This window comes from Miscanthus floridulus, chromosome 8, assembly GCF_019320115.1.
Source record: "Miscanthus floridulus cultivar M001 chromosome 8, ASM1932011v1, whole genome shotgun sequence".
NCBI classification, from domain to species: Eukaryota; Viridiplantae; Streptophyta; class Magnoliopsida; order Poales; family Poaceae; genus Miscanthus; species Miscanthus floridulus.
In genome coordinates this window covers 72,428,075-72,453,246 of record NC_089587.1, presented here as the reverse complement: position 1 = coordinate 72,453,246, position 25,172 = coordinate 72,428,075, and the positions used below count along the sequence as shown (strand labels likewise).

The following is a 25,172-nucleotide window of genomic DNA, read 5'->3' as shown; positions in this document are numbered from 1 at the left end:
ACAAACCGGCAGTGTTATTCAACTAGACATTGCCGGGTGGATCCAGCAACTGACACTGTTTCATGTAGATCAGTGTCGGTTTTTAAGGACCGACAGTGATGTCAACCCAACATCACTGTCGGTATGCCACTGTCGGTTCAAAATCAGGTAGTGAAGTGGGTTTTTAAATCGGCAGTGATGTTCAGATCTGGGGTAGTGGGGCTAAGAGTTTGCGTGTCCATACGTGGCATCTTTCCGCCGATCCGTCACTGTGGTAGATAAAAAATAAGGCTTACAAACTTTGTTTTTACCTAAATATGTACTCCATCCGTCGCAAAATATAAGTTATTTGAACTCTTTTAAGAGTCAAAGCATATTAAGTTTGCCCAAATTTGATATCAATTTTATAACCTGATGTACTCGTATGTTTTTGCTACATTTTTTTTAAAAAAAATCATCGATCACGTGGCACTGGCATCTCTACCTAACGAAATCTGCACCATAGGGCTCGGGCAAGAGATTGGGCCACGTCGCAGCAAGAGAGTGGGCCACGTCGCCTCTATTTCTTCACCGTCGGATCTTCCGTCTACGGTCAGAACCAGGCACATGAGCGGGCGGTCTCGAACTCTCGAGCCTCTCAAGTCTCGACGCGACGCTTCGCGTTTCCCACCGCTGACTTCTGGTCTCGGGCCTCGACATGGCCTCGTTTCCTCTCCGCCGCTGCTCCAGACTCACATCTCCCGGCGCCCTCGCCTATGCTCGGCGTCCGCCTCCCGCAACCCCAACGCACGCGAGAAGGGCGTCAGATGCAAGAGTACGTCGCAGCGAGGCCCTACAGCAGCGCCACGCGCTCCTCCCATGCGGCCTTGCGGGGCTGAGGTCCGCAAGCAGCAACCCGTGCTCCCCCAACCGAGAACGCATCGGCGGCGGCGGCGGCGGAAAGCGCGCCGAGTCGCACCTGGAGCGCCGCCATCCGGTCCCGCTCCTTGGCTTGAGACGACCGGCGAGTGGTTAGGCACCCCTTTCATTGCTTCTTGATGTCGATCTACGGCAGGTTTCCTCCTTCATTCTCTCTGTGTGTTCGCTGTTACGGCCAAAAGACGAACAGAACAAGCTAATAGAACTGGCACATTTGTACTAACCCATGCAGAAACTTGTGAAAATCGTAGGAAAATAATTGTAAATCGAAATAATGTGAAATTAATTTTGTTACATTCATAATTTTATCCTCTGCCTGTGAAAAATATGTTTGCATATGTTACTCTAACCAAAATTTCTTCATTTATTATAATATGCAGAACTTACCTTGAGAAATGCATATGCACAAGTACCTTTACATATAATAATGATTTATGCGCTTTAGTTTCCTTATGTTGGCGAAAAATGTAAAACAAGTTCTATTAATATGATCGTGTGATTAGAACACACTATTTTTGCATTATAACCACACTTATGTCATGTTGAATGGTTTGACAAAGGACCACCTCTAGCTGTAGCGATCATGATTCCTCACAAATTGTGATAGACTTATACTCTGTTTTACAGCTGATTGTTTTTTCAGCTGGATTGGTTTAGCAAGTGTCGAACCTAGGTAACAGGCCTGGAAGTTTGCTTTCCCTGTCAGTTGATTCTAACTTGTATTTTCTTGAACTGTAGAATGCTATTTTTGCCTATGTGATTTTGTGTTAAAGTCATTATGAGTCAGACCAAAGAACAGATAAAGTATCTCCTGGGAGTATCGTCCCATCATCATCACAGGTCAAAACAAGAGTACGAAGCACACTGAAGCTAGCTGGGACAATACTTGCCTCTGCACTTAGAAAGTCTTGATGGCACACCAAGCGTATAACTTGGTACTGGTACCTTCTTGTTGTTTCCTTTCATCCAATGGCTTAAGGAGCTTTTGATATGGGTTGTTTTCAACAATACACAAATTATTACATATTTGGTAGTTGATATTTCATATTTGGTACTTATCTTAGTTCCTGTTTTGTTTTTATTCTCCAATGAGCTCCAACAGCACATTCAAATCTAAACAAAATTTTTAGGGTTAAATCATTGTGCTTACCAATATGTTCTGTATTATAAGCTCAACAGATTCAAATATGAGTACAAACTGAAAACTAATAGAAAATGATCAGCAAGATGAAATTAAATTTGAATATAAAGAGACTGATCATATTGTTTGATATGCCACCATATATCTAAGATTAGATGTGCATAAGCCTAACAGCTGTTATACCCCGTGTAGAAATAAAACGATTTTGGTGAATGCGGATCAACCTAAAAATGAGAGTCCAATTTTTACAATCTCGCCATTTTATTCGGTGTCATCTGCTTGTGTGGATATCTAATTGTAAGCACTTTGAGCATTACTGTACAGATACAGAGCCATATTGAACGCCTTCATGAAGACTTAGGCCAGTTTACTGAAGATTTTAATCATGGTGTTAGCAATCAAAATAGATTTTAAGCATTATCTTGCATGCCATCCCTAGATCTTCATTGAACCGATTATGGGTTTTTCTCTCTCAATTGCAGAAAGAAAGATACCTCCAAATCAACCTCTACTCATGGATGTAAAAAAAAGGAGGCTTGGGCACTTGGCTTTAGTACGCCTCAAGCATCAAAGAAATTTAGAGGAAACTAGAATATTAGGCGCCCTTCGGGCGCCCTGCCTGCCTGCCTGTTTAACAAAATTTATAAGTACCAAAGTATTTAGCCAAATTTATAACAATAATTTTCTCGTCTTATAAAGAACAAAACTAAGAAAATACCTTTATATGTAAACACTAAGATTCTTGCACAATCAAAAATAAATTAAAGCAAAAATGTCATCAGATATCTTTGAAGAATTTTACATCAGGCATCGCTTGAAAGGGTCATTGTATACAGTCTCAAAGGTCAGTATAGGGGGTGAGATCTATACATATATATAAAGAGCGTCCAAGCCGGCAACTTCCGTCCCTCTCACATAACACTGTTACCAGCACAGTAAACGTGATGTGGTTTTTTCTTTGAACAGTAACGGGTTTTTATGAACAGTACGGTTAGTACGAACAGTACGGGTTACTATGAACAGTGCTCCATCCATTAAGGAACAGTATGATTTTTTTTTTAGCAATGCAACTTTTTTTTCCCCACTATTACCCGCGCAACGCGCGGGGTTACCTGCTTGTTTAAAGAAAAAATATGTCTACATATCTACAGAGGAAGTATACATGGAGACAATGAACTTCGAAGGAGTCAGTCCTGAACTTGCTCCAAAACAGAAAAAAAAAACTCAAAATCTTAGATCGAGGTGCACTTAACATCAATTTATACTCCTATAAACCCCTCAACGCCGGCTGGGTCGAGAAGTCATTGACAGCTACGATAGTGCGACTGATGGAATAAGGATCCGCACATTTTCCGTGAACTAATCTTTGTGTACCTGGAGAGAACGCACCAAATCAGTAGCAATCTTAATCTACTGTGAATGAAAGCAGATGCAGCAACCACACCAATCTTGCATAGGATCACAAATTCCCAACTCAAGAGCAAGACTTATAGAAAATTTAATCTTATAACTAACCTTGAAAAGAGACATCTTACTGTTAGTTGATCTCTACCAATAGGCCCAACGGCCTATTGGGCCCTTGCCTCTGCTCCCTGATCGGGGGAGCCCAACCCTAACTGGTTGGTGGGCCCCTATCGCACAGCACATACAAATAGAGAAGGTGGGGACCAGGGCTCGTTTCACGAGGTTGACCGTGAGCCGCCACACCTACCTACAGTAACCCTAAACCGATCTAAAGACCGTGCTGCCAGCGACGGGATGTGCCCCAACCACCGCCGTCGCACCTATGCAGGGTCACCACAGTGCCACTGGATCTACACCGGGCCACTGGTGATCGTCACCACCGTGCTGGACGACTCCTACTACACCGCGGCATCGGCGTCAACACTGCTGATGCGCTGCAACAGAGAAAGAAGAGGAGCTTACCCGATCCTACGGTCACAGAGGTACACACATCGATCCTAACAATGGTACCAGAGCGGGTTGCCTCTGTGTATCCCTAACCCTAACCGGGTAAAAGCAAAAGAAAGAGAGACCGGCTCACGGTCTACTGGTCATCACCGCCACCGCGCGTGGGGGAAAGGAGCCGCACCGTTCGACGGCGCACGGCAAAAGTAAAGAACCGAACAGATCCAGTTCGGATCTAAAGAATGAAGAAGGATGGGTTCAGTTTTGGCCGAACCCTAAGACCTAACCCTAATTTTAACCCCAATCCCAAATCGGGTTAATCCCAAAAGAAAAAGGGGAAGGGGGAAGAAGGGGAAAGAATCCGGGTTCAACCGAACCTAACCCTAACTCGCATGGAGAAAGGAAAAGGGGAAAGCCATTCGGATGAACTCCAAAAGAGAAAAGAAATCAAAGAAAAGAAAGAAAATCCAAAGAAGAGAAAAAGAACAGGGTCGGCACACAAACCCTAACCCTAGAAAGAATCCCCATCACTAATCGGTTCAATCCGAGAAGAAAGAAAAGGAACCCTAGCATCTCGATCTCGAATCAAACAAAAGAAAACACGGTTCGGGTTCAACCGAACCCTAACTCTAGATCTCCTTTCGGGTGAACAAGCAAAAAGAGAAGAAAGAAGATACAAATCAAATCTGAAAGGGAAAAAGAAAAGGAAAAGAGACCTCGCCGTGAACCGAGCGAATCTGTTTCGCCGGCGAGGGAGAAGACCGAGCCGGGAAAATTTTTCGCCGGGCTCGACCAAGGGGTCACCGCGGCCAGGCCGCTCGACGGCGGCGCGCTCACCCGCTGGGGAGCGCGCACGCCGGTGAGGGGGCCAGCGGCGGTGCCATGGATGCCCGCCTCGCTCCACCACTTGCTCTCGTCGCTGGCTCGGTTGTGCTCGGCTGAGAAGAGAGAGCGAGGAAGAGAGAGGAGAGAGCGGCGCTGAGAGAGAAAGAAGAGAGAGAAGCAGAGAGTGCGAATGGCCTAGGGTTTCCGGTCGGAGGACGCGGCCGTGGTTTTGTTCGCGCGAAATCGACGCGCAGCCGTCGATCTCCATCGGACGGCCGAGATTGCACGGGCCAGCGATCGGCCCACGGGGGCGCGCGCGGCCGCGTAGCTTTGGCAGCCCAGGCCCAGGTTGCGGCCTGGGAGCTACAGTACTCGCGTCAAAGGAGTTGGGTCGGGCACAGTGCTCGCGTCAAAGCAGTTGGGCCGGGCTATTTTGGCGGCCGGGCCGAAAGAACAGTGAAACTTTTGAGTCATATTTTTTTTTCGTTTTTTCATTTTCCAGTAAAGGTTTCATTTCCGGGAAAATGGATAAAAGGCTTAAAGAAAATATGAAAAGGTATTTTATCCTGTGGGTAAAATTCAAGAAATTGAGTATACGTTTTCCGCTGCGAAAGAAAAGTACATTCTCTAGTGATTTTGAACCGACATGATATTTAACTGGAGAAAAGAAAAGTTTTTCCAGAAAATGTTTATTTCCTGGAAATTGATTAAAGGAAATAGGAAAATCAATTTTCCCTGTGGGTAAAATTCAAGAAAATGAGAGTTTTTCCACAGCCAAAGAAAAGTTGTTTATACTCCAGTTATTTTGAACCAATGTGGTATTTAATTGGAGAAAAAGAGATTTTTTCCGCTGCTAGATTCTCCAATTACTTTGAACCAATGTGGTATTTAATTGGAGAAAAAGAGATTTGACATGATTATGATGTTGTTATTTTCTGACCAACGTTGTTAATAACAATATCATAATTTTAATAATTTATGCATTAATTCTACTTCTGTCCAACGGTGATGTAGAATTAGTGTATAAGAAAAGTTGATAATTTTAATGATTTATGTATTAATCCTATTTCTGCCCAACGGTGATGTAGAATTAGTGTATGAAAATAGTTGTAAAAGTTAATGATTTATGCATTAATTCTATTTCTGCCCAACGGTGATGTAGAATTAGTGTGTAAGAATAGTTGTAAAAGTTAAAGATTTATGCATTAATTCTATTTCTGTCCAACGGTGATGTAGAATTAGTGTATAAGAATAGTTGTATGTTTTGATTTTGACCAACGTTGGAATCAAGACATGTAAATGGTGTTAATTTTATGTTAAGAAAAGTTTTGACCTGATTTTCATCTTGTCTAAGGTGGATTGGGTAGTCACCTCACTGTGTTCCACTGAGGTTGTGGCACTAGTGAGGGAGACAAAAGAGAATGATGCCACTTGGGCAACTAAAGAAAGGGATTTTGAATTCCAAAAGATGTCCTATGCCTTTTGAATATAGGAAGTGGGTCACTGCCAACAAGAAATGTTTGGCTGTGATAAAGAACATGATTGAACCTATAATTATGGGCTCAATCCCAGAATATGATACGGTCACCGAGTACCTCGGTAGAATAAAGAGTCAGTTCACTGGCTCTTCAAAGACATATAAAGAGTCAGTTCATTGGCTTTTCAAAGATATATGCCACTCAGCTGATGAAGCAGCTGGTGACAGATTGTTAATCTAGAAGTGGTGGCATAAGAGAGCTCACGATGCGTTGTCGAAATTATGGAATTGTCGCTTAGGTCATATTTCGAGGGGGAGAATAGAAAGATAAGTTAAGAATGATATTCTTCCTTCATTAGAGCTCTCAGATTTAGAACAATACAGAGAATGCATAAAAGAAAAGTATGTAAAGAAGATTAAGAAAGATGACAAACGAAACGCAGGAATTTAATAGATAATTCACATAGACATCTGTGGTCATTTTCCTGTAAAGAGTGTGGATGGTTATGATTCGTTTATAACATCCATAGATGATTACTCCTATTATGGCTATATTTATCCAATTAAAGAAAGAACAGAAGCATTGGATAAATTTAAGATATTTAAAGAGAAAGATAGTCAGGTCTGATCGTGGGGGAGTACTACGGTCGGCATACCCTAAAAGAATGACATAGTAGCCCAGTATTCTACATCGGGCGAACCTCAGTAGAACAGAGTAACTAAAAGAATCAATCGTACCCTGATGGATATGGTGGGCAGTATGATAAGTTACCCCACCTTACAGTTGAGCCTGTGGATGGAGGCGTTAAAACCCCATTCATATTCTCAGAAGAGTACCAAGTAAGTCGGTGCCCAAAACACCGTATGAGTTGTGGACAGAAAGAGTACCCTTACTAAACACTTGAGTGTGTGGGGGAGTCCTACTGAGGCTAAAGTATTTTAACCCAAATATTGGGAAACTAGATCCCAAAATAGTAAGTTGCCATTTCATTGGCTACAAAGAAAAGTCAAAAGGTTTTCGTTTGTACTATCCAGAGTGACATACAAAGTTTGTGGAAACGAGACACGCTGTTTTCCTAGAGGATGAAAAGATGAGGGGGAGCATGGTAGCTTGAGAAATTGACCTTGAAGTGAAGCGGGTGTATGCGCCCACTCTAATGATTCATGAGCCAATTTTCTCACTACATGCTGTCGCTGCATCGACAGTGCAAGATACTATGGTGTCAGCACCTGTTGTTATTCCATCTATGGCAACAATGAATGAAAATGAGAAACCTATTCTTCAGGATCCTATAGAACCTATTGCCACACATGAGGGGGAGCAACAACAGCCTCAAACAGTAGATGTGCCAAATGTGGAGGCCCCTAGAAGGTCTCAAAGAGTTAGAAAATCAGCTATTTCTGCTGATTATAAAGTGTATAACACTAAGGAATTTCAAATGGAGGATGATCCCACCTCATTTGAAGAAGCCATGAGAAGTGATCATTCATCAAAGTGGCTTGAGGCCATGGAAGATGAAATGAAATCGATGAATGTCAATAAAGTTTGGGATTTGGAAATAATTCCTAAAGGAGTCAATACAGTAGGCTATAAATGGGTCTACAAGACTAAACATGACTCTCAAGGGAATATAGAGACGTATAAAGTGTGACTTGTGGCAAAAGGCTTTATGCAAAGAGAAAGAATTGATTACAATGAGACATTTTCTCTAGTCTCATGTATAGTTTCCTTCAGAATCATAATGGCATTAGTGGCACATTACGATTGAGAATTACATCAGATGGATGTAAAGACGGCATTTCTCAACGGAGACTTGGAGGAAAATGTTCACATGACACAACCGAAAGGTTTTGTCATGGAAGGAAAAGAACGAATGGGATGCCACCTAAAGAAATCTATTTATGGATTAAAACAAGCTTCAAGATAGTGGTACTTGAAGTTTGATCAGACAATAAAGAATTTTAGGTTTTAAAAGAGAATGTAGAGGACAATTGTGTCTATGCAAAGTTTAAGAATGGGAAGTTTATCTTTCTTATCCTGTATGTGGATGATATCTTACTTGCTAGTAGTAATGTCAGTCTACTACAGGAGATAAAGAAGTTTTGTCCTCAAAACTTGATATGAAAGATCTTGACGAAGCCTCATTCGTTCTAGGGATCGAGATTCACCAAGATAGAAGAAAAAGGGTATAAAGACTGTCACAAAAGACATACATAGAAAAGATCTTAAAGAAATTCAGTATGCACAAATATAGTCCCTCACCTGCTCCTATAGTCAAGGGCGACAGATATGGGGTTTTTCAATGCCCCAGGAACCAATATGAGCTCAATTGATAAAGTAAAAGTGGTTCCATATGCTTCAGCTGTCGGAAGCTTGCAACATGCTCAAGTATGTATGCGCCCTGACTTTGCATTTGTTACCGGGTTTTACTTGGCAGATTCCAAAGCAATTCTGGAATAGAACACTGAAATTAGTAAAGAAAGTCTTGCATTATTTGCAAGGAACGAAAGGCCTCATGATGACATATAGAAGATCTGATTCACTCCACATGGTGGGATATTCAGATTCTGATTATACGAGAGTGAATACATATCCAGACGTGGATTTTCTATCATCTCGCAAAGGGGAGCTATTTCATGAAAAAGCTCAAAGCAAACTGTCACTACATCGTCCACAATGTATGACAGTTTGTAGCGTGTTATGAGGCAACGGGCAGGTGAACTAACTAACGAAGTTCATACCTAGTTTGAAGGTGGTTGACGATATCTATAGACCACTTAAAGTAATACTGCGATTATAATCTGGCAGTACAGTATGCTCACAACATAAGTCAAGTGGTGCTGCCAAACACATTGACATAGAGTATTATGTTGTGAAAGATAAAGTCCGGGATCAAGTCATGAGTCTTGAGCATATAAGTACAGAAAAGATGCTCGCAGATCCGCTTACAAAAGGCTTACCACCCAACATGTTCAGAGAACATGGTGTTCAGAGAACATGTAGCTAGCTTGGGTTTAAGGGAAAGCCTAAAATATTCCTGGACAAAAGAAGACACAAAGATAAGTATCTATTTTAGAACAGAGTAGTGGGTTGTAGTGAGTTGTAGCTGTTAAGCCTATCGGCAATGGACCGTGACGATGAGACATGCTCTATGAGCTAATCTATAATGGAATGAACAAAAGTAAATGATATGAAAGTGAAAGATGGAATGAGATCAAGGGGGAGAATGTTAGTTGATCTCCACCAATAGGCCCAACGGCCTATTGGGCCCTTGCCTCTGCTCCCTAATCGGGGGAGCCCAACCCTAACTGGTTGGTGGGCCCCTGTCGCACAGCACATACAAATAGAGAAGGTGGGGATCAGGGCTCGTTTCACGAGGTTGACCGTGAGCTGCCACACCTACCTACAGTAACCCTAAACCGATCTAAAGACCGTGCTGCCAGCGACGGGATGTGCCCCAACCACCGCCGTCGCACCTATGCAGGGTCACCATAGCGCCACTAGATCTACACCGGGCCACTGGTGATCGTCACCACCGCGCTGGACGACTCCTACTACACCGCAGCATCGGCGTCAACACTGCTGATGCGCTGCAACAGAGAAAGAAGAGGAGCTTACCCGATCCTACGGTCACAGAGGTACACACATCGATCTTAACACTTACAAGCTATCTACAAATTAGCTTTTCTGCAAGCTACTCCAACAAGGCCCATGCATTAAGCAAACGATGCAAAAAAAGAGAGAGGAAAATATCAAAGAATTACCCAAGTGATGCCACTTTGTCGCAAAACAGGAAAGGCGCGCTATCATCATGTTGATCCTTCTTCTGAAATATCTAGGGAAAAAATGGAAAACTATTGGATTATTCGTTCACATGGCCACAAGGAACAAAAAATGTAAAACAAAAACCTAGAACCTAATATCAGTGCAGCAGATACAAAATATGAGAACACAAACATTTTTTTAAATTAGAAGGGCACAAGTTCAAGCATAATGCACCAAATTGTATGGTTAACAGCATGTGCTGCTCCTCAATGATTTATCTCAACTCAGCATGTGCAGCCTGAGTTCAGAAACCAGACTGGAGCACTACACCTGAGTCTTAACTGACCGGGAGTACCACAACATGGTTCCAAATTAGCTTACCTATGTGTTTGCTATGTGGTGCCAGAATAAAATTCAATATGTAGATTGAATTGTCATATATACCTCAAGCCTAGTCCAAATTAATCCCTTTCTTTTGGATAGGTCATAGGCCCTTGATAGAAATCAGAAGTTACCTGGTTAACAAAATAATAACATTATCTGAGAAGTGGATCTGAATCTCCATGATGAAAATAGTAATATGACACACTAATACGGCCCACATATCATGAAAATTAATCTCATAAGTGTAACTTAAACCTTAGCCCCCTTATTATCAAACTGAGTCCAAATTTGTATGTATAGCAGATTTCTTTAGAAACGCAGCAATAACCAAAAGATGATCCCAGCAGCGGCAGACATGCCTTCTGAAATCCTAGACAGGAAGCTCAGAGCAGTGGGCAAAGACACCAATCCGTCCTTGCAGTGTCCTTCACTAATGAGAAATGACCTAAGAGAGCAGGAAATCAAAACAAAAACTAATCAGTAGGTACATATAGGTAAAAATCATAGATCCACTCACAAACTCACTATGTAGTGACCCGTTTGCAGCCTCTTAGTCATGTGGAGTACGATCATTCAGAGTAGGCATACTCTTGAATGGAGATGGATTGATGGAGGCACAGATCACGCACCAGATAGGAGATGGCTTTGGTGGAGAGGTTGTGGAGCCGGACAATGGAGGCAGCGGGAGGTGTAGAGGAGCAGAAGTAGAAGTGGTCCAGTGCGGTGTAGTCAGGCTTCTACCATGTGCTAGTCGCCAGCACAGGCACGTGAAAGCTCTAGTTTGGTTTTGGTTAATTGATAAAATCATAAGTGCTAACCTAGTTTATCAAAGTGATCATGAGATAGGTAGCACTATTCCAAGTGATGAAGCAATGACGAAGATCATGACAATGGTGATCGCATGGTTATGATCAAAGGCTTGAACTTAGAAAAGAAGAAAGAGAAAAACAAAAGGCTCAAGGCAAAGGTATAAAATATAGGAGCCATTTTGTTTTAGTAATCAAGACACTTAGTGAGTGTGATCTTATTTAGGATAGATAGCCGTACTATTAAGAAGAGTGAAACTCGTATCGAAATACGGTTATCAAAGCGCCACTAGATGCTCTAATTCATTGCATATGCATTTAGGATCTAGTGGAGTGCTAACACCCTTGGAAATATTTGTGAAAATATGCTAACACATGTGCACAAGGTGATACACTTGGTGATTGACACATTTGAGCAAGGGTGAAGGATATAGAGATGATAGAGGATCAGTCTTGCTGTTTTACAACTGACCGGACGCTGGTCTCAGGAAGACCGACGCGTCCGGTCAGGCGTGGCAGTGATACCCTGGCGTCGGTCATGTGACCGAACGCTGGGCCTCTGACTGACCGGATGCTGGAAGGATGCATCTGGTCAGAGCTGACGTGGCTGCACAGATGTCAGGGTAACTGATCGGACGCTGAGTGTGTCCTGTCAAGTACCACCAGACGCTGAGGGTTCAGCGTCCGGTCACTTATGGCTGAGCGTCCGGTCATGTCATGACCGTTGAGATCAGACGACTCCTGTTGAACGCAGGATGACATGTGGCCGTCATTGGGCGACCGGACGCTGAGCCCTGAGCGTTCGGTCACCCCGATCAGTGCCTAGTGAAGGGGTACAACGGCTCTATTTCGTGGGGGCTTCTATTTAAGCCCCATGGCCGACTCTAGCTCACTCTCTTGCATATTTTTATTGACATAGCAATCTTGTGAGCTTAGCCAAAGCACTCCCACTCATCTCCATCATTGATCCATCATCTTTGTGAGATTGAGAGAGAATCTAAGTGCATTGCTTGAGTGATTGCATCTAGAGGCACTTGGTATTCGTGTTGCGCTGTGGATTTCGCTTGTTACTCTTGGTGGTTGCCACCACCTAGACGACTTGGTGCAGTGGTGAAGGATCAGCACGAGTTGGTGATTGTTCGTGGCCGCCTTTGGTGATTGTGAGGGGAGTTGTACCTTCCCCAACAGAGTGCCGAAAGGTAACTCTAGTGAATTGCTCATGTCATTGAGTTACCTTACTTGTGAGTAGGTTCTTGCGGTGTCCAATTATGTGGACGAGGTTTGTGAAACACCTCTTAGCTGCCGAACCACCAAGTGTTGGTCGACACAACGGGGACGTAGCGTGTTGGCAAGCACGTGAACCTTGGGAGAAAATCGGTTGTCTCTTGTCATTTGTATTCTCCCAGTGATTGGCGTAATCTTCATCTTGTGATTGGTTCATTCCTCTACATGGCGGTATAATCACCCTACTCACTCATTTATATTCTTGCAAACTAGTTGTGACAAGCTCTTTAGTGTAATTAGAATTGAGAGCTTGCTTTGTTGTTTTAAGTTCATCGAGTGGAGCTCTTTAGAGTAGCAAGTTTGAGAGCTCTTAGTGAGTAGTAACTTTGCAAGTTGTGTGCCTAGTAATTATTGCAACTAGAATTATTGAATAGGTGGCTTGCAACCCTTATAGAGCTAGAGCAAGTTTGCATTTCGCTATTTGTCATACTAATCAAATTGCTCTAGTTGATTTATAGATTTTTAAATAGGCTATTCACCCCCCTCTAGCCATACTAGGACCTTTCAGCGCGCCTCGCTCCTGACCTCACCGTAGCTCTCCGCCGCCATGGCACCGCTCCTCATCCTCAGGCATGGATCTGGGGGTGCTCGTCGTGGATCTAACAGCCGTCGCCGAGATCCACGCGGAGGACCATCTACATCGAAGCTTCCCGGTCGTACCTTCGGTTCATATCGGCACCTTTGATTTGCTGCTCCGAGCATGCGAGCACCGCCGCGTCAACAGCCATGTCTCCATGGCCACACGCCCTCGCCGTCGCTTCCGCAGATCTGGGCGCACTCCTCCGTGTACGGGACCTGCGCTCCTCCGCGATTTCTCTTTCCCTGCGCTCCAGCAACGGCGTCGAGATGGTAGGGACCTCGCGCTCCAGCGACGGCGGCGAGCAGGGAGGCGCGCGCAGCGAGCACTGTGGTGCGGCGGCGGCCGGGAAAGAGAAAGAGGAGAGAGATGAGACGGGGAATTGCGCTAGGCTCGGAGACTTGGGGTACACCTCTACGGGAGGGGTTCTCCGCAAAATTTTAAGGGTGTTTCTGCAAAACAGTTATGCTATCAAATTTTGCCTTCTTCACGTTGAAATAAAAGGCATGGATTGCGAGTTGATTTCGGTAAAGTTAGAGGGGTTTTTTTGAAAAAAAAAACCTGAGAGGAGGCCTGGACTGCGGGTTGATTCGACTAAAGTTTGAGGGTTTTCTGCAAAAAAAACCACGCCTCGTACGTTCTGGGCCGTTCACGCGCCCGATCCGACGGCCGGGAACGGCTGGCGACGTGGCCACGCTCGCCGGCCAGCTTTTGGGTGCAGGTTTCATATAGATAGAAAGATGGAACAAGCATGGTCACTCTGCAGGAGCAAGATTTGGATGAACCACTTGTTTAGGGTTAGCTATCACGTGCTTGAATGCTATTCAATGGTGCTAAAACAGAATATTGTTTTGAAAATATTTCACTTCTTCATGAACCTAAGGGTCAACATTATTCATATGTGAAATAACTTCGATTGCTGCACATAAACCAGCCATAGTACTAGCAGGTCAGAAACGTGTCTGAGTACATTTTTTGTGATCCATCTTAGACATTTTTTTTACATCGAATGGATTCTAATAAGACCTGATGATGATAAAGAGCTTTGGGCAAAACATGTGAAATAGATTTGCTAAGTTTTGATTAGTCTTGCGAAATATATAAGATCATATAGCTAGATTTCATTTTTAAAATCATAACAACAAAATAACACCTAGGCACAACAGCTTATAAGTATATACGAAGAGGCTCCCCCAGCTCCCTACCTTGCCGAGAGGCGGCGCTTGGAGGCCCAATCTCAAGAAACAGCCCCAAAGAGGCAATAGCCAGCCCTAGTAACTCTCAACTTTCAAGACGCCTGTTCGCTCTCGTTCTCCCTCGGAAAAAGTCCAGTTTGGGTCCCTCAACTCTGGCGAAAGTTCGATTTTCGTCCCTAAACTGTAAAACCGGATGTTCTGCGTCCCTCAAATCTGAAAACCATCTGAAACAGGTCCCTCGGTGGTTTTTGCGTGCATGGAGCCTACGTGGACGGTGGTTTCCGCGTGCGTGGCGCCTACATGGACAGCGGTATGCCGATTCGGTGCCTCGGTGGATGCCATGTTGACGCCACGTCCGCCCAGCAGCGCGCTCGGGGCACTAACAGTGGCCCCTCAGGCCCACTCGTCAGTTAAAAGGAGAGAGGGCAGGGGAGGGGGAGCTGGCGTTCGGCTCCGGCTGGCTGGGGCTCAAGCCCACGGTGGTGTGCGCCGACGAGCCCCTTGCCCGGCGACTTCGGCTCGCCGCCGGCAGGGACCGGTGGCCGGGGACCACCCCCGGGATGTGGGGAGTTCGCCCCCACGCTCGGCTCGGCCCGGCAGCGCCCGTAGGCGACCAGCGACGTGGATGCGGAGGCGGCAGCGCTGGCACGGCGCAGAGAGGCAAGCGGCGGCGCTAGGGGCCAGGGAATTGGGTGGGGAGGCAGAGGGGGTCAGTGTGGAGCTCACCGACGAGTCAGCTTAGGCGGAGGGGGCCTGATTCGGCGTTAATTTCTCGTCGGAGAGGAGGATCCGGCGGTTTGCCGGTGCTAGGGAACCGCCTCGATTCCGACGCTTCCAGCGCGGAGGGAGATTGGGCGATGGCGGCGCCGTGGATGCCATGGCCTGCGCCCGTGGCTTTGCTTCATCGGCGTCGGCGTCGCGGGAGAGGTGGAGGAGGGCAGCGGTCAAAGACTGGGTACGCCAGGAGGATGTGGCCGTGCGCGAAGAGGTCATCGGCGTCGGACTGGGCCCGAGCCTTCGCGAGCGGTGGCGCGAAGGCCAACTCGAACCACACGCTCCCTTCTTCCTCCATGCCGGCGAGAAGCGCCGCCGCCGCCTCGATTTCCCTGTTCCGGTGCGGATTTGGCTCACCCGAGCCCTCCATCGTGCGTGCAGGACGACGAGGAGCACTCCCCACTGGTTCGCGATGCTGCAAAGCCCCGGAGCCGTCTCCCTTCTTCCTCCACGCCGGTGAGAAGCAGCCGCCGCACCCGATAGCTGCGCCGCCACTGTAGGCTGTCGCCGGCGTGGGCAAGGGCCCCGTTGGGTTTGCGTCGCCCCGTGCCGCGTTTCCCCCATCCTCGGCCGCCGGTGCACGGCGAACGGCGGCAACAGCAGCGAAGCGGCAGAGGCGGCGCTCGCAGGGGCGCGGCGGCAGTCAACCCAGGGCGGCGGCGGTCAAAGGCAGAAGCTTCGGGAGGGGAAAAAAGCCGTCCACCGGGCCCCGAAGCGGTATTCCGCTGTCCAGGTAGGCGCCACGCATGCGGAAACCACCGTCCACGTAGGCGCCACGGACGCGAAAACCACCGAGGGACATGTTTCGGACGGTTTTTCAGATTTGAGGGACGCAGAACATCTGGTTTTACAGTTCAGGGACGTAAATCGAACTTTCGCCACAGCTGAGGGACCCAAACCGGACTTTTTCCTTCTCCCTCTCCCCGAGCGAGGTAGGCCCAGGACTACCCTGCAATCTGGCCCAAAAAATGTTTTACCACTCTGCAGCCCATGAGATGTTTGGCCCATGTTGTTTTTTTTCATCTCGCCCAATGCCCAGGAAGAATCAGGACATCGACCGCGAGTCCGCGACCCCGCCGACCCCGCCCCGACGCGTCTGCGCGACAGGCAGGAGCGCGAGCGACCGGCCGCCGTCGAGCCCTGCGCAGCTGCGCCCGCCCCTCCCCAGCCGGCCGCCCGCCGCCGGGAGCCTCTGCGCCGGCCGCCCTCCCCACCCCTGCGCGGCCGCGCGCTCCTCGGCTCCGCCGGCGGCCGGCGCCGGGCGCGCCGAAGCCGCCAAGCAGCTTGCCGGGCCGGCCGGAGGCCGTCCAGGCGTCCAGTCCCCGTGCGCCGCCTGGTCCCTGCTCCCTGGTGTCCTGTTGACTTGACTAGTGAGTGCTTCTGACTTCTCAGCTTAGGGTTTGGAGTTTGGAGATTGGAGATTGTACTGTAAATCGGGCTTAGGGATTGTGGATTTGTGAGCCTAGAATTGAATGAAACTAGTTGAATTTCCCGCGCGTTGCCACGGTTCAGTTTGAATAATGGCCAGCGAAGCTGAATATCAATGATGTAGCTTGTTGGAGAGCATGCTTAACGTGTTGGAGTAGACCACCGAAAACACTCTAGTCAATTGGTATTGTTGGTACTAAGTGTCATTGCTGTACTTTTATACCTATTTAATTTAACATGATATACATAGGGTAAGAAAGCATGGTTATAGTACTAGTGTCCAATTGAATTGCATGCCTTCCTTCCTGAAGTCTGTTTTCGTAGAATTTCAGAAATACTACCAGAAATAGAAACAACATTATAGTCAAATTTCAAGGAGTTTGGGAATGGGAAAAATATTGTAGTAGAATTTATATATTATAATTTATGCAAGTTTGAAACTTATGTTGATCCTTGAATCTAAGGTATTATATCGAACCATTTGCAGGATTTATAGTTGTGTTACATCGTATTGTACACTGATTTATTACTGAACTGTCTAAATTGTGAGTTCCTGACCTGTGGAGCGTGGAGGAGGCGGCGTTCAGGAGGGGCCGAGAAGTGGCGTTGTCGTTGGGGAGGTGTCGAGCAGCAGCGGCGTTGGTGAGAGAAGGGCGTGTTTGCGAGTTGTCCAGCGGCCGCGGTGTTGGAGCCGGCCACGGTCGAGGTCGTCTGCTGTGCTGCTACGTCTGTAGAGAGGGAGAGAGAGAGGAAGGGGAGGCGGTTGCGAGGGCGGCGGAGGCGCCGTGGACGGGTCCTGGTCACTCGCCAAACCGTGGCGTGGCGGAGGTAAAGATGCGCGCGCGAAGCACGGCTTTCGGCGGCGATCTGGATGAGGAACGAGTGAGAGAGAGAGTGGAACGGGAGAGACCGAGAGAAAAGGAGGCGGCGTTTTGGGGGGAGTAAGGACAAAGTTGCGGCGTTGTTTCACGGACGAGGAGAGGGGGGGAAAACTGCACGGACGCGTAGGTACAGCGTAATTGGTTTCCAGCGTGGTGATTTTCGGGCCATGTGGCGTTGGTGGTTACTGATGATGTGGACAAGCCAGTTGGGGGCGGCAGGGAACTGAATTGTAGAGTTAAATTAGGATTTTTATCTAGACATAACCCCAGGCTAAAATCCTGGGTCTGTCACTGCTTGGATAGTTGGATGCATGCTCTTTTCTCCCTTGGATTTCCTTTTATTCACAATTGAATTCAAATCCCAGTCTCTCAAGCTACGCATGCACTTTACTTTTTCCCCCACAAGTTTTGCTAACTTACTTTTTTCCGCACAAGTTTCGCTGTGTTAAGGAGAACCATGCCGGACGTGAAGCCCGCCACTGCCCCTGCCGCTGCCACCGTCGCCAAGGTTGCGGCTGGTGACTCTCCTTCCCCAGCTGCGACTCCTGCTCCTGCGCCGGCAGTGGCCAACAGCAATGGGACGCCACAGAAGCCGCCTCCTATTCCAGCCGCCGCCTTCGACATGCCCAAGCCAAATCTTCGGGGTCTTAACAAGCCCAAGTGCATCCAGTGTGGTAACGTCGCCCGCTCCCGGTAAGAAAACAGAGTTTATTGATACTTCCTTATTAGGCAGAATTATTCCCTCCTACTTTTGGTATGGTGTGCAGAGGCAGTTTACAGGCAACTGAGAACGTTCACCTTTGGTTATGTGATAGAAACTGCAGTGATTTTTGATTTGTTAATGAATTATATGCATGCGCTCTGCTTGGCCTTTCAGGTGCCCGTTCCAGTGTTGCAAGAGCTGCTGCTACAAGGCCCAGAATCCTTGCCACATCCATGGTATGTGTGATATACTCCTTTAACCTGATAATCTGCACTGTTATAAGAAAATGATAATTTACACATGAACTTAGTGGCCCACAAGCAGTGTGGTGAATGGTGAAATTCTATCTAAATGTCTGCAAAATTACATATCTAGTCCGGCCAGGCATCCCTTCTATTTTTCAACAACAACAACAACAACAACAAAGCCTTTAAGTCCCAAACAAGTTGGGGTAGGCTAGAGTTGAAACCCAACAGAAACAATCAAGGTTCAGGCACGTGAATAGCTGTCTTCCAAGCACTCCTATCTAAGGCTAAGTCTTTAGGTATATTCCATCCTTTCAAGTCTCCTTTTATTGCCTCTACCCAAGTCAACTTCGGTCTTCCTCTGCCTCTCTTCACGTTACTATCCTGACTTAGGATTCCACTACGCACCGGTGCATCTGGAGGTCTCCGTTGCACATGTCCAAACCATCTCAACCGGTGTTGGACAAGCTTTTCTTCAATTGGCGCTACCCCTAATCTCTCACGTATATCGTCGTTCCGAACTCGATCCCTTCTTGTTTGGTTAGGCAAAATTGCCTCTATAGCCCTCTCCATGAATCATTTTGCTAACATACTACTCTCCAAACTCAGTGTCCTATCTTATCACTTCCTAGTGCCTACTCTGTTTTTCCCCATCCTAGTGCTGTGCGGCATGATTGGAAACCAGTGGCACAGGGCACTGAGTTTGGACAGTTTACATATCAAGTCCAGCCAGTTTACCAGGGAGGGAGAGGCAGGTAGGGAGACAACAGGTTTGATGAAGCGCTATGACAAACAGATTGGGGATCAGTATTAGCTGAGTTTGGGGATCAGTATTAGCAAAACAGATTGTGGAGAATGCTATCAAGGCAACTTTGCCTTCTCTTTACGGTTATTAGCAGTCAGAAATTACCACCCAGGAGATCAAAAAAGAAATTAGTACCCAGAATTAATACCTGGAACAGTGTTTGGAACATAGTCACAAAGTTTCTGGGTCAACGGGGTTGATGAACGTGGTTCACTACTTGCGACTTGCGAGAGGTTTGTACACGACAGAGTTGAAAATAACCCTGTGTACCTAGGTCAGGGACGACATTCCTGGGTCTTGGGTCGATGCCTTCAACCCTGTTTTCTGTGATTATGGTTTGGATAAATTTTCACAGACTGCAAGCACCACTCATCCAACAGAAATAAAATGTGTAAAAAAACTAAACAAGTAATGTAAGGCCATAGAGGAATTTTTGCATGGTGACGACTTGCATCCTCTGTGAGGATGTTTTGACCCTATCTTGCTTCAAGGATATGTCAAATATGTGGGGAGGAAGTGGTAGATGGGTAATTGATTAAACCTTGCATTGACCATCAATGTGGCTATTGTCTTCGTGATTTATGAAGAAATGGTGGAACCGTGGTAGACGCTAGTGAAGGAAAAAAGTTAAGGCTTGGGAAATTTTTGTAGTTCTGAACTTCCAGTATAGCCAAGCAGTGTTAGTGGTTATGTAGAATCATTTCTTATGATCATTAATGTTTTATTTATGATATTTCTATCTGAATCTGCATGTCAATTCCATTATTCTTATCTCAAACTTTCTTTTACATTGTTCATTATCATGTCTGCTGCTCTGTGCTATGCCATAATGTTGTTTATTTTTTACTCTACTCTGAACACCACTGATGTTGCCTTGCTTTACTTATCATGATAGTTCTGAAGCAGACCAACACATTGCCAGATAAGCCATCACCTGCTACTGCTCCTGCAACAGAACAGCCATCTACCAATTTACCTGCAACCAGGTAAAATTCATAAAACATAAGTTGACAATTAATCTCTTGCAAACAACTGCATTGTTTTAATGCTTGATTGTTGTTTTTTCACAGTTCAGCATCAAGGCTGGCTGCCTTGCAAAAGCTTCCCCAGCATTTTCTGAAGTCTCTCCAAACAAAGAAGTCGCTTACCAAAAAGGTTATTGGCTCTTTCGCGCGCTCTGTTTGGTTTGAACCGCTTTTTGTTTCTTTTGTGACTTTTATTTTGTTCTAGGATGTTGTGGGTATAAACAAGTGGAGGTTTATGAAGCTAAAGGAACACGTGCAAGGAGATATCGATGCTGAAAATGAAGCATATGAGAGGTATACACAGAATGTTGGGTTACTGGAGGAAACATTCTGTCCCATGGAAGATGCTGATGTTGAACCAGAAGCTGAAGCAACTTCTTCAGAAGAAGAAAGGATGGACTTGTTGGTTTCAGAGGCAAAGGTGAGGTTGAAGTCGGATAACGAAACTGCTGATAGCTTCAAGGAGACTGTTGCCACTATCTTGGACCAGAAGCTGAAGAAACTGCTTGAGAGTCAAAGCGCCAATGAGGATGACAAACCATCTGATCCAAATCAGGATGATCATCCAAGCCCAATGAAGTTTAGCACAAAGCAGAAGATGGAGAGAAGCGCGAAACTGAACGAGCTGCTTGGTAAGCAGACAAGAGCACGGAGTGAGGACGATCTGAAGCCTTGCCGTGATCTTATTGAGCAGCTGTTTGGAAAGGAGAACGGTGCATCTGTGGACAAGCCAGACAGAATGGAGACGGAGACGGGTGATCAAGAGCCAACTGCAGCAGTAGCACGGCCTTATTCCATCCCAAAGTTGTGCACCAGGATGGAGGTTGATGAGGACTTCGCCTCAAAGGTCAATGATGAATTCTCCTCGTTGAGTCAGGTGGTGCAGCTATGAATCTGAAACATAGCCCGATCTCAGTGTGACTAGTCAGTAGGGGATGTTATTACTAAGCTCCTTTGATGTGTACTAACTCAACAGTGTTATTTCATCGATGTGCTGACCTGTCATTTAGTGTAAGCAAGTGTTTGGCTGTTCGCAGTGAAGCCAAAGCCGTGGCGGCAACTAGGGTGATGCTGCGTTCTCTTGTATCCTGTTTTCTTGATTTGTAATTGTTCTGGTACATGACGCATGAATGGATGGAAATGTCAGGCTAAAGTTATATCGACATTTCTTGTGCAGCTCTCTTCAGCAAAGTACATGAAGCGTTCATCATTATGTCAGTCTTGGTTCATTGCTAGCGTTCATCATTATGCCCGGCGTACCCAACGCACGCATGACTTGTCTCATCATCCTGAACAACGCTAATGCACCTGACGAAGTACGTGCTCCCAGTAATTGTCTCAGCATCCTGAACAACACTAAAGCAACTAATAAGGCTAATAGCAATTTCCACAGTAATGCATGAACATTTTCATTTAGGACATGCATTATTATTTTATTTCAGATTGTACATCACTCTCCTCCCTGTTGGGCGTCAATAAACAGTATCCATGCTTACAGATATGCATATGCTTTCACATTCATGGATGGGCCTCGCCCTACAATTACTCCACCATTCTAGCTCTCGTTTTCTTAGGGTTCAATTACTAGCAGACGTATATTCGAGTCCATTTGATCTCATGGAAAACTAAAGAACAAGGACATTACATGGTGAATTATTTGCAACTGCAAAACACACGTTAGTCACAATGATTGTGTTGTCATTAATCGCTAAAATTGAATTAAGGGTCTAGGTGCTTTTAATCTCCTCTTTTTGGTGATTGATGACAACACAACATTGAGTATGTGCACATAAGGAAGAAAGGAGGGTTCAACACTTCGCATGAACATGTGACAATAAGAATAGAGGGTTAGAACGAATTCATGCAAGCCAAGTCCACAACATGCATACAATAGATAAGAATTAAGCGCATGTACCACAAAAGTAATTCATTTGACAAAATATATAACAAAAACGCAAACACAACAACACAAGTGACATGACATAATAATGAAAGTAGAGGGCACACATGTCGGTGCAGAAAGTGACCAACTAGTAAATATTTGTAGTTTTGTTGTACGTTGTGATCGGAGGTGGCCTAGCACTCAATGACACAGGATTTATACTGGTTCAGGCAACGTGCCCTACGTCCAGTCGGGGTCGGTCGGTGACTTTATTCCTGAGCCTAGGTGCACGAAGTCTGTAGTGGGGTTACAAACGAGAAGGAGAAAGGAGGGGGTATACAAGAGGTTCGGTTGGCTCCGACCGAAAGGTTTACGCCGGAACTTGGTGGTCCTGCGGTTGTAAGGTGTTGATGTCGATCTAGTGAGTCTGAGCTTCGTGACATTGATCTCCCCTCATTGGAGGGAGCGCATCTCCTTTTATAGATGAAGGGGATGGCTTTACAGGTGAGAGGGAGAGAGTACGGATATTTCTAAGCCTTGCTGCCTACGGTGATGAAAACTGGATAATGGTTGACGCCCCCTAATACTGTCGATGTTGCTGTAGGATGTCAGATGTGCACGGGGGGTCAAGCTATCTTCTTCAGAAAGGATGGACGCCGGTACTTGCAAATACTTCTTGATGCCTAGTGGCATGTGAGGAGCCGCGCTATGTTCACCCGGTATGGCAAATCCTGGAGCCCATACTACGATCGATGTCTAGAGACACGTGGGGGGCTTACCATATGGGAGTTTCTAGCGGCCCCTACAATACTTTGTGTCAGGGTGGCTGCAGAGCACTGTTTCGTGTAGGGTATGGTCCCTGGTACAGTGGTTTTGACTTGAGAGCCATGTCTTGCCTTTCTCCGCACGTCTTCTGGTTCCTTCCGAACGGGGAGCCCCCGGTCAGATGGCTCCAGTCGGCTCTCAGTGCGCAGGCTTCCCACGAGCCCCGGTCACGGGGTCGGAGTAGGAAGCAGCGTTTTGGGCCAAGCCTTCCGATTGGAGAGACTGCTTGGAGACGGCTGGTGCCTGAAGCGAGTGCTCCGGTCGGAGAGGTGGGCCGAAGAAGTTGATGAGCGGGCGCCTGTTCTTAAGGTTAGACCTTCCGGTCGACGACCGGACTACCCTTCTGGCCCGCTGTGTTTTAGTTTTTTGGGCCGACCCATGAAATATATGTTGTTTTCCTGGGCCGAACCTGGGCGTGGAAGCCGGTCCTCGAGGGACCCCGGGTTTATGAACCCAACAGGAGCCCCCGGGTGATTCGAGCCGAATCATCCAGGGGATTTTTTGTCTCGCTGGCGGGTGCGCGCGAGCGCACCCGCGGGTGTAGCCCTCGAGCCCCCGGGTGGTTTGGGCAGAACTGGCTGGGGGGTTCTTTGTGTTATGTCTGTGGGTGCGCGTGTTTTGAGTTTTAAGACATAATTTTGTTTAACCATGGCGTCGTTGTGCAGCCGATGTGTTTTTTAAGCGTGGGGATTGGATTGAGACAGAACTTACTGATCCTGGCGTCGGTGCACGCCGGGATCGGGCGAGGAAGTTTAGTTTGAGACAAGCCCTGGCGTCGGTGCGCGCCGTGAACGGAGATAGCTTAGTTTTGGATGCAACAGAGTTTGATCTTTGGCATCGGTGCGTGCCGTGGGATCGGGTAAGGTGGAGTCACGAGTAGACCTAGGCGTCGGTGCTCGCCATGGATCGAGAGAGTTAGTTTTAGTTAGTGAAGCCGTTACGCGAGTTTGGAGTCACGGTCCCAAGAGCCGTAGCCGGATGTCGCCGATCCAGTCGACGCGAGTTCGGAGTCGTGGTCCCAAGAGCCATAGCCGGATGTCGCCTATCCTATCGATGCGAGTTTGTAGTCACGGTCCCAAGAGCCATAGCCGGATGTCGCCTATCCTGTCGACGTGAGTTCAGAGTCGTGGTCCCAAGAGCCATAGATGTTGCCGATCCTATCGACGCGAGTTTGGAGTCACGGTCCCATGGCATTTAAGCCCCCGAGCCTTGTCGGGCCTTCGTGGGGGTCGATGTGAGTTGTTTTGCGCTACCCCATCCGGTTCCTCACAACCGGAGGGGCTGAGTTTCGTTGCCTGTCTCGATCGCACGGGCTCGAAGACTAGCTCGGTGAGCTCGCTAACGGGTGTGATCGAGTGGAGTCTGGGTCCGTTGTTCATGACGGGGTCGGCATAACCCTCTTGTGGCATTTCGCTACTCCTTTACCTACAACCTGGCAGATGCCTAGGTCATTTTGGAGACCAACCCAGGTGGCCTGATGGCCTCCCCTCGATGGAGATTCTATGGGTCTAGCGAGAGGTTTAGGATTGAACGAGAAGGTTGAGATGACCCGGCTTGCCAGATCGGGCGAAGGCTGCACGGTGCTCATTTACGGTTTTCTCCCTGGCTCTGTTTGGTTGCTCATGTTGAACGAGGCAAGCCGCCACTTCATAGCGCAACACGGAGCGTTCTGGTGCATTTCACTGCACGTGCGATGCTTAGTTCCCGAGCCCTCAGGTGGTTCATGCCCTAACCGTTCGGGGGGTTCAGGCGTATGAGATGAATGCGCGTATGGATGTATGAATGATTTGTAATGAAATAGAGGGGGTTTTGGTAATGTTTACCTTGATGACTGGAGTGACGGGGCTCGGAGAGCCTTAGTCGAAAAAGTCCGACTGGGACTCCGACGACCTGAGTGACAAGGTTTGGAGAGCTTCAGTCGAAAATGTCCGACCGGGACCCATGCTCGTCATCCACGATGGAGTCGGCATGGCCTACATGGGGCACCCCTTCGCTTCCTTACCTGTTAGTCGGTGTCTATCCTTACCTATTGTTCTGGTTCCTTTAAGTCTGGCCTGGGGAAGTGGGGAGCCGCCTGCGTGCGGTGGCGCTTCGGTTCCTGTGCCCGTTGTGTGGTAGTGGTTGATCGTGCGGTAGTGGTGGGCCACGACCAGGCCACGTCCTGTTCAATCAGGAGCCGTTCCATCGAGCAGGGCATGTCTTATCTGCATTAAATGAAAGAAAGAGAAAAATCTTGCCCCGTCGTTCCAGCTTCCCTGATCGGTGCGTCCCTCCGTAACCGCCGCACCCTTTTCCTTAAGTAGGAGAGGGGAGAGGGTTTTCGTTCCGCTCTCTTGCCTGTTC

General features: G+C 47.0%; 1 protein-coding gene across 2 annotated transcripts; it reads left to right on the top strand.

Annotated features, from left to right (window-relative positions):
* Positions 1 to 649: 649 nt before the first annotated feature.
* On the top strand, positions 650 to 21,285 carry LOC136476665 (uncharacterized). Of its 2 annotated transcripts, none has more exons than XM_066474596.1 (6): positions 650 to 1,832; positions 17,780 to 18,037; positions 18,222 to 18,283; positions 19,993 to 20,083; positions 20,168 to 20,252; positions 20,328 to 21,285. In XM_066474596.1, the coding sequence occupies exons 2-6, from the start codon at positions 17,802 to 17,804 to the stop codon at positions 21,012 to 21,014; spliced, it is 1,161 nt and encodes a 386-aa protein (XP_066330693.1). In that variant the 5' UTR covers positions 650 to 1,832; positions 17,780 to 17,801; the 3' UTR covers positions 21,015 to 21,285. The 2 variants fall into 2 exon arrangements, with proteins under 2 accessions (XP_066330693.1, XP_066330692.1); XM_066474595.1 differs by lacking the exon at positions 650 to 1,832 and adding an exon at positions 16,077 to 16,405.
* The last annotated feature ends 3,887 nt before the right edge of the window (positions 21,286 to 25,172 follow it).

Coding starts and splice junctions, on each gene's coding strand:
- LOC136476665 (XM_066474596.1), top strand. CDS start 17,802: ATGCCGGACGTGAAGCCCGCCACTGCCCCTGCCGCTGCCACCGTCGCC. Junction 18,038..18,221: donor GGTAACGTCGCCCGCTCCCG/GTAAGAAAACAG, acceptor TTGGCCTTTCAG/GTGCCCGTTCCAGTGTTGCA. Junction 18,284..19,992: donor GAATCCTTGCCACATCCATG/GTATGTGTGATA, acceptor TTATCATGATAG/TTCTGAAGCAGACCAACACA.